The sequence below is a fragment of the Siniperca chuatsi genome, linkage group LG12 (assembly GCF_020085105.1).
Source record: "Siniperca chuatsi isolate FFG_IHB_CAS linkage group LG12, ASM2008510v1, whole genome shotgun sequence".
Lineage (NCBI taxonomy): Eukaryota > Metazoa > Chordata > Actinopteri > Centrarchiformes > Sinipercidae > Siniperca > Siniperca chuatsi.
In genome coordinates, this window is record NC_058053.1 from 12,947,258 (window position 1) to 12,956,550 (window position 9,293).

Genomic DNA, 9,293 nt, shown 5'->3' on the forward strand with positions numbered 1-9,293 from the left:
CACGATATGCAATTACATTCTTCCATAATGTACTATTTCCTTATCGAAGCTCGTTAAAGTTTGTTCAAAGCACGACACTAAAGCAGTTACAGTTTTGGCTTGCCATTCAAGTGACTGTCAAAGAGGAGACAACATAACTCTAACGGAAGTAAGACATGGACTTTCGCAAAAGTTGATTAAATATTTTGAATTTCAACAGTTAGGTCAAAATTTCCAATCTTACTCTGTTATAATATGGTTGACTACTGTGAAACAACACATAGGGGACAATGATTAGGAGGAGGTTTTGAGATTAATGTACTGGAAATTAATCAAGTTCACTAAATCTTTTATTTTGAGGGCTTTACAATCAAGCAACTGACCAAATTGTAAAAACAACATTGTCCTCTAAATGAAAACACGAAGCACATAATGTTAAAAATCAGTTGGAGATGTAGTGGCTTATTAAGCCATCATAAAAACAGTTATATTGATAAGTGGTCTTTTTGAATACAGAGAACCTAACTGCATGTTTTTTGTACTTGAGACACCAATTTTGTCAAAGCCACTCATGGAGTATAAGAAGAAGTCAGTGCATTTAGCTGGTGTTCTATTTAAGCAAGGTATTGAAAGTGTTTTTTTTAAATAAAATTCTTAGAAATAATGATCATAATAATAACAATTATTTCTTACCTTCTATCGCTCGCTGTTTCATAATTTTGTGCTTTCACCTGTGGCCCGATAAGACCAGTTTTGGAAGATAAAGATTTTTCACATGTTGTCAGCACTAGGAACACATACCATTAACACCATACCACAGTGCTTACTGAATGTTCCTGTTATCTGATAGTCACCTATTTACTATGTTTCATCTTTTCCCTCTTCCACTGCAGCTTTATTTATGCAGTGAAGAGCAGAAAATGATGCATGGAATCCTGTGGATAAGAAGAAGGTAAGATGTGACTGTTTATTCATAGGTGCTACTCACTGGATTGTAAGGTGGCAGAGGTACAGGGAAGCACCTCAAAGACCAGTGGTGCAGTGGTGTTTGATTTGATTTGTCCTATTTAAATCTCCTGACACTTACTGGGTGTAGTGCTAGTTCTTTTTGGTTTAATAAAACCCTAAATCATTCCACATGGGTAAATGCACGTAAAGGGGATCTGTCATTTTGACACAAATCTGAACAGAAAAGCATAATCTGGTCACACTGAAATTCATTAATACTGTATATGTTTCACCTGACAGCAATATGAGAAAGCCCATGGATCACAATGCAAGACCTCTGCAAGACAGAGCTGTGACAAAAGATGTGTAAGACAGACCATACCTCTTACTGTTGCATTTTCTTTATTTAAAGTGAGCAGAAGCTGACAAGGATGCAGGAAATGGAACAAAGTGATTCAGAGATTGGATGCAGTTATCTAATTGGTAGCGTCAAAAAAATGTATCACAGTGCTGATTTTAGTTATATTAGAGAAATGCAGCTTTCAATTCTTACTTGCCATTTTATTTCACCTTATGACATCTTTATCACAGATTAGTAGATGGTACAGACTAGAATTTGTGATAATAATTCAAAATATTAATATAGAAAAATGAAATCGCTATAAAGTAATGTTGCCCTTATAATCTACTCAAGACCAGAAGTTATAATCAACCATTTTCCACATCTGACATAACCTGAGAGCAGATTTTAACAGAATATGACAGAAAAACAGGATGTGACACTCTGGATCCAGTTACTCATTGACACCTAGTGGGGAGTAGAGAGAAAATGTAATCAATCATTTTGAGTGTAAGACAGATTTTTTTCAGTTTATGTGTAAGTTCACCTACCACAGTTATATAGGACATTTATTTTATGAAGATCTAGAGCACTGGGTCCATCTCGCTGGCCAATGGGAACGTAAGGATCAGGTCTGGGGATTATTGTTGGTCCACCATCTTCAGAGAAGGCATATCTGGATGAAAAAAGTGAAATAGAAAAGTATATGTTATTGTAACGCCCCAGCAAAGCATGCAAAACCTATAATTATGTTGCCTCAAAGAGTGGCTCACCTTCCATAATGCATGACAGAGTTGTAGTCATATGGACTATTGAGATTGTTTGTCACCTGTTTCCTGAAGTTATGAATTTGGTCTGTCAAAACATAAAAGATAAAGGACATAAAACTCATTTGATGAGAAAAGGACTGACTAGGTGAGGAAAAGGCTTTCTGAATGTAACATAATGTTGGGAGGTGATCCTAACCTGGCATGATGTTTTTCCATACAATTGAGACATAGTGGTCTCGGTCTGAGCGAGACTGCTCATGTACAAAGCCGAGGGCGTGCATGAACTCGTGGGCAGCCACTCCAGACCACATGCACCCAGGAGTCTGCAGTGACAGGGTCTGGCTTCCTCCAGTCTGCCCCAGAAACGACCAGCAGCTTGGGAACATGCAGAAAGAACATGCAGAAAGAACATGCGTCATCATCACAACGCACAATCACCACACAAGAATCATATACGCAGTAAATTTCAAGACAGGTATTACATGTAAAAGCCACACGAAGCAGTCGTACTCACCCGTATCTCGGCTGAATATCGAGGAAGCTGCCTTCATGAGAGCGTGGAACAAATTTAATACATGTTCCAGAGGAAATGTCTTGCATCCCAGTTTCTATGGTGATTCTGTCCATGTCGTCTAAAGAATAAAAATACAAATTTGAGTTAAAAAGAAAGATTTGAACTCCCAATGCTTTTACAACACCTCTTTAAATCTGTGGATTCATACCATATAGTGGAGAGATCATGAAGGGCACATAAACAAATCCGTCAACTGATTTAGGCCACAGGCAGGCATTGCTAGGGCAGGTTATGGCACTCCGTACATATGAGGTGGCAATATCTCCCTCTCTGAATGACAGTCCTCGGGGGACTCGCAACCCTGATGAGAAAAAAAATATACTAAACTACTATACTAAAAAACTTAAATCAGTACAATTTTATATCATTTACAGCTTACTTACTGCGATTGACTTCCAGGACTTGATCCATTGCATTCATTTCATCACGCTCTGTAATTTCATCTGAACACACAAAAAAAAGACAGATTTAACAGACTTCCTCTATGGTCCATAATCAGATTTATCATCAACGTGTAGAGTAGCATCTACATGCAGGATGAGTGCATGTAAAAGTAATTTTTCTTCCCCATGAGCCCACCTGAGTATTTCCTCTTCAACCTCACTTTTCCCTCATGTACTCCGGTAGAATTCTGCAATACAAAAGGTGCATTATAATACCTTTTGGCTGCAATGCATGACAAGACTAAAAGGGGCGTTTTCTCTAAAATATTGTCTTTTGGTACTGACCTTAACAGGTAGAGTGTACACCTGGGTCAGCAAGCCAAACAAGATACCCAGAAGGATCATGGTAGAATGCATTGTTGTGTTTTTCAGACTGGTATACTAGTTTCAGTCTGCAGTCTTCAAATGCAAGAGCTAAACAAACTCCACACCTCCACTGAATCTATATACCCACTTCTCCTCCAGTGCTCTGTACTGATTGGGCACATGTGCTATGATGAAGCATGATTAAGACCCCTCATCATCCAGTGTATGCAATTTACTCAAGTCCACCTCTTATCCGTAACAGGTGGTCCTGATGCTGACCTTCACCTGTGCCCCGTACTTACCGCATGTAAGATTCAGCACTTTCAGAAATCAGACACTTAAAGGTGTTTTGCTGTTAGATGCGCTACAGCTCAGCAGTCACTATCCACCCAGTCCAACAGACCAGCAATTTGTGTCTGACTGTACTGGCAACCAGTGATTTTGTGATAAACTATCAGTTGATAACTGTCTTGACACAAGGGTAAATATATAAAAACAAAACCTTCTCCTTCTCCAAATATTATTTCTATCTTTATCAAGGGGCCAATTTGAAGGGCAATGGCTGAGGAAAGAATCCCATGTGTTAGCAGTTTATGAAATCTTGCCTCCATGGTTACTGCAAGAACATTAGTGCTATAAAATGTCTGCATCTGAGTTACGGGTGTATGGTTTCAAGTATGGATACATTCATGTCTTGTCATACCACAAACTGGTTCTTCATTAATCCAGGTAAGTGGTTTCTTCAATCTTCCTCTGATTATAACTTAATCACAACTATTTATCCTTTATTTCTCTTGTTTGACGTGATCACATGACCCATGCTTTAATTCTTCAAAAACTTTATTTTACTGTAGTATTATGTATGCAAGCATGCATGCAAGTAGAATTACATTTTCTTCACATTCAAGTAATCTCTTACTGATTCATGAAATTACTTATGCTGTATATACTGGGTGGATAAGTACGCTTGGATGACTACTTCAAACGAAGCTATCTAGTGTTCCTACTGCATTTTCTCTTTACTACATTCTCAACCTTCTCAACATCAGCGGCATGTCTTGTTTAAACAAACACGATTGCATGCACACAGAGGAAATGCTGATAGAAAGCTTGACTCAATCTTTATTGAAGTTCTTTCCATGATTCAACATCAGTTTATTATATTAGCTTTCAGTACATTCTGGTTTCGCTTCAATTCAGTTTGGTTAGTAATCATCCTTGCCACCTGTGGAGAGACACAGAAAGGAAACATTTGACAATGAGTGATATGTCTATTATTATTTGCCATGTACATCTGAAATAATTTCTGGGTGTTAGTTCAGAATGTTTGGTACTAACCACACTTATAAAGCTTGTTGATTTTCTGCTTGTCAATGTGGCTGAGAGTCGATGCCTGGCCCAGCTGTATGTCCTTGATGTTGCCGTCCTTAGGAATGATGGTTGGCTCCCCATCCTGAGAGTAGGCATACCTAAACATATACATATTATATGGTACATTATAATACATTAACCTCATTATAATATATTGAGTGATCTACATCAAATTATTACTTACATCCCAAAGTGCATGATTGAGCCATAGTCATATGGCAGGTCCAGGCTGTCAGTCTTGAATTTCTCAAAGTTCCTCAACCGATCTGTTGGAAATTGGAAAAATATTTTATACTTAATATTTGTGAGCATTCATTAAGATTTTTGTTATTTTTCTATACAGTGTAAAGCATTTTCTATCTTTGTTTTGAGCACTGGTATAGAAATACAGTTAATTATAAATGTTCTTTAAATTTACTGTTTGTGGAAAACTCATTCCCCAATGGCGCCACCCCCCCTTCCTGCCCCTTTGAAATTACCCCTCCAAATGTTTGGCCACATGATGGTGACATAGTTGTCCCGGTCAAAGCGGGACTGCTCATGCACAAAGCCCAGGGCATGCATGAATTCATGGGAAATCACTCCAATCCGGAGGCAGTCAGGGCTCTGCAGAGACACGGTCTGTCTTCCACCACGCGCACCAAGGTAGGACCAACACCTGGATTAATACACACACACACACACACACACACACACACACACACACACACACACACACACACACACATATCATTAGAACAACTTAAAGGAGTGATTAAAAATTCTTTAAATTCTACTCATATTTCTACACAGAAAAACATTTTGCCAAAGGAGTAACATTTTTAAAACAAAGACTACCACATTATGGGATCAAACTTTCCAAGCAAAGGCTCTCACCCAGACTTTGACTGGATGTCGATGTAGTCTCGCTGGTGAGTCCAAGGAACAAACCGCACACAGGTACCTTTCTCTATGTTTTCCATCCCTTTCTTTATCATCTTTGTCTCCATTTCAGCTGTTCATTTGTTTAGATAGAGTGGTCAGGGAACAGACAATTTATAAATCATCAAATACAAAATTGGCAAATCAGACTGTAATGTATTGCATTTATTTACACTTGGAAAACTAAAATAACGTACAGTATTCAGGTGAGAGCCTATATGCAATATAGACGTGTCCATCCACTGACTTAGACCAGAGGCAGCTACGGGCGAAGCAGACTTTGGAGCGCCTTCCAGAAGAAACAGCAATGTCTCCCTCTCTGAGACTGGTAGTGCCATCTATGTTTCTGGAAGCTGAGAAAGAAATAATAATAATTCTAGACAGGGCAACAGGAGCTCATTTGCTCATTTCACTTGTAAACTGCAAAAGAACTCAAGTGAATTGTGTGCAACTTACCTTGGAACTCATTAGCTTGAATGATTTCATCCATTGCTGTCGTATCATCATGCTCTTCATGTTCTTAAAAAGAAGAGTTTTTAGTCAGTGTGTGCGTTTCTACTGCTGTCACACTTACGTTAACATTTAGATCAAATCCAAATTGTATTTACCTTTATAGCCAATGGGGCCCCATTTTGAGCTGAACAAAAATTTCTGCAAAACAGAAGTACAAGTTGTTAGAAATTCCATTGCAGTCTGTTGTTGAATTTGTTAAAATTGCAGTCCTACTCCAATCCCATGCATATTTACCTGTGCATGTACGGCCGAGAAACAAGTGGAAACCACGCACAAGAGGATAATCCACTCCATCTTTGCCAGTCAGATATGCCTTCAGTGTTGCCATTTTACCTGCAAAACACCTACCTTTATAGGTGTTCCCAATCACTGTCCTGAGATAATACCCATGATTATCTCAGGTAAATTACAGGGTTATTGTTATTTGTTTGTGAGTGAGTTTAATGCCCAAATTAGTTTGATTCTTTCATAAACAACAACTTCAACGGTAGGATACTGTGAGGTCAACACTGTGTGTAATAACAGCTTCACTGCAATGACTAGCTTTAAATTAAATGGTTTAATGTCTGGCACAGGTTTGGGGCAATTTTGGGCTTTAGGTGTCTTACGTCTTACCAGGAGTGCTGTTTTCTTTCTACTGAAGTTAAGCTCATCAACAGTTGACATGCTATGTTGCGCTGCTAATTTCATATGATATGTAACTCTCGCAAAACTCATGTGTTAATAACATATTCAAATCCTCAATTCGTTGTGAAAAGACAAAAATACTGTCGCCCGAACAGGGACTTGAACCCTGGACCCTCAGATTAAAAGTCTGATGCTCTACCGACTGAGCTATCCGGGCTCTGACATGTGAACCGGAAGTAGTTCTTATTAAGCGGCGGACAGTGAACATTCTGACACGAGTTCGACTCCCAACACGGCAGGTAAAACAAATCCTGTAAGAGGATTTAAGTAAAACAAGATATCATGAACGCATTTTACGGCCATACATCTGTAACACAACTCCAGAATTCTACGGTAGGTTGACGTTAACTTGTAACGCTAGTTGTTACCTAAGCTAGCTAGCTAAATTTGCATGGTTTGATGTCGTTGGCTACAGCTACGTACGTTAACACTAAAGTTACAAATTATCAACGAAACTAACATTAATGTAAAGAAACTGCTATGACAGCTCGCCAACATTAGAGCGAGTGTTAGTTAGCGTTAACTCTTTAAAAAACTATGTTACGGTATGTTAACGTTGTAATCCCCCTCTCGTTAAATTGCAGGAGCAAATCAAAGAGCTGCAGCATGCCATTCACGAAAACACTCGCAAACTGGAGGCGGTCCAGCAGAAAAGACTGCGTGCTGAGGAAGAGATAGTTCAATGGTACCGTCATTATGGTCTACGTTTGAATGACGCCGAGATCGAAAAGTGGCTGATGGTGGTTCAGCGGAATATGCTAGTTGAATTTGGTCTCCCAGGTTTAAAATGTAAAAAAAAACTGGTTTCGTCTCCACCTGTCCTCCTTGTGACGTTGTTGGTTACGTCACTTAGTGGTTATCCATAGGGGCTTCTTATTATAAAGCCTTTCATATGTGAATTAAGGTTTAACATAACAAATTTTACTTTAGTTCATACCAACGACTGTGGCGCTTACTGTCAGTTGCCATATCAATTTTAGAGGCGTCGTTGTAAGCCAAAGTAAAATTACATTAAATTACATTATCCTTTATTACATTTTGTTGTCTTTTTCTCTTTTTTTAGTTTAACTCATTATTTTTTTCAGTATGCATACTCTTGGAGGAACCTCCAGACTTTCTTCTCTCCATCCACCCCAAGTTATCTAGTCCTATGCAGAGATTTTCATTAGCAGGGGCCAATGAACACAGCTTACTCAGGTCTCTGAAACACTGCCATGTTTCTGGGGCCCCTAAATCACTAAATAGAAACACAGCTGAGACATTTTGGCCAATGGACAGTATCAGCATAGCATCTTTTTACTCAGTGACTGGAAGTACTTTTCATGACAACACTAAAATCAAACAAATGTTCAATGAAGCACCGTTTGAACAAAGTTAAGGAGCAGCCAGTAAGAAGAGCAGTGGCATTAGCTCAAGGCTACCACTAACAGCTATAAACAAGGGGAGGTTGTAAAAGTCAAAACTCTGCTTAGGCAGAAAGACTCTTAACGTTTTCAAAGTTATCAGTCAAAGATGAGTTCCAAGCCTTTAAGCTCAACTTGTCTTTAAGGTGATTTTTATTTGTTAATCGAGTGTGATTCTCCAGCTCAAGTCCCCATGATAAAGGTGTATTAGACCCCTTAGTTTGAAAGGTACAATGTTTTACCCTTCAAGAAAAGGGATCCCAAATCCCATAATTTTTACACAATGAACCTGTCTTAATGTCCAGACCTGTTTTTAGCCCCACTTAAAGTTGGCCAAACAATACATTATATACTATCATATCAGGCAGTGTTGACTTTGTTCAGTTCATACTTGTCATATGAGTCCTGTTCTCACTTGCAGTACCAGAGAAACTAAGCGGAGAGTGGATCTGATGAGTGGGAAAAGTGGAGTTGTTGATGTGTTGCAGCAACTGGGTCATATGCTGCAAGAGGAAAGGCACCTTTCTGAACAACTGAGTGGTCAAGCCTCTGCGGAGAGGTAATGTGCAGTGCTACATGCTTAGAGAGAGAATAACCTTGCATAAACCAAATTTCACTGTATATTTATTATCTTTCAGAAATCAAAGGAACAATTTGCAGGAAAGGAGTGAGCGCGTCACAAACAAGGCAAGAAGCCTCGCTGCTGAACTTCTGGAGGTGAAACAGTGTCTGGCAGAGGCCAAGGCTCGTAATATGGCTGGTAAGGGGGGTATGGAGGGTGTCTACATACTGGTAAACTTGTATTTCTTTGTAATATGCTATCTTTCTTTGCCAACAGCACAAGCTTTGATCCATACACCGACCAGCAAATCAAAGAGAAATCAAACCAAGTGAATCAATAATGTAAAGTTTGTTTTGTAGATTACAGGCACATTTGTTTTTATTTTAAATTGCATTTGAGATGTATAATTAATTGTGTATATATTTTGTTGCACCCAATAAAATGTTGATCTTGTCCCAGAATGACTTGTATTTAAT

At 38.8% G+C, this 9,293-nt stretch overlaps 2 protein-coding genes, 1 long non-coding RNA gene and 1 other non-coding gene across 4 annotated transcripts; 1 reads left to right on the forward strand and 3 right to left on the reverse strand.

The window, feature by feature from the left end:
- The first annotated feature begins 9 nt into the window (after window positions 1-9).
- Window positions 10-1,366, forward strand: LOC122886082. The gene is made up of 3 exons (XR_006380252.1): window positions 10-148; window positions 873-931; window positions 1,228-1,366. It is a non-coding gene; the product is annotated as an uncharacterized LOC122886082 (long non-coding RNA).
- hce2l1 (high choriolytic enzyme 2-like 1) lies at window positions 1,303-4,315 on the reverse strand. The gene is made up of 9 exons (XM_044217949.1): window positions 3,340-4,315; window positions 3,191-3,242; window positions 2,995-3,054; window positions 2,760-2,912; window positions 2,552-2,669; window positions 2,234-2,412; window positions 2,041-2,122; window positions 1,819-1,943; window positions 1,303-1,735 (listed from the first exon to the last, which is right to left on the reverse strand). The coding sequence occupies exons 1-9, from the start codon at window positions 3,409-3,411 to the stop codon at window positions 1,722-1,724; spliced, it is 855 nt and encodes a 284-aa protein (XP_044073884.1). The 5' UTR covers window positions 3,412-4,315; the 3' UTR covers window positions 1,303-1,721.
- A 149-nt stretch (window positions 4,316-4,464) lies between these two features.
- On the reverse strand, window positions 4,465-8,670 carry LOC122886079 (hatching enzyme 1.2). Its single transcript, XM_044217951.1, has 10 exons — window positions 7,542-8,670; window positions 6,400-6,498; window positions 6,261-6,303; window positions 6,109-6,171; window positions 5,850-6,005; window positions 5,608-5,725; window positions 5,211-5,389; window positions 4,916-4,997; window positions 4,699-4,829; window positions 4,465-4,585 (listed from the first exon to the last, which is right to left on the reverse strand). The coding sequence occupies exons 2-10, from the start codon at window positions 6,457-6,459 to the stop codon at window positions 4,566-4,568; spliced, it is 852 nt and encodes a 283-aa protein (XP_044073886.1). The 5' UTR covers window positions 6,460-6,498; window positions 7,542-8,670; the 3' UTR covers window positions 4,465-4,565.
- On the reverse strand, window positions 6,937-7,009 carry trnak-uuu. The gene has a single exon. It is a non-coding gene; the product is annotated as a tRNA-Lys (tRNA).
- Window positions 8,671-9,293: the final 623 nt, after the last annotated feature.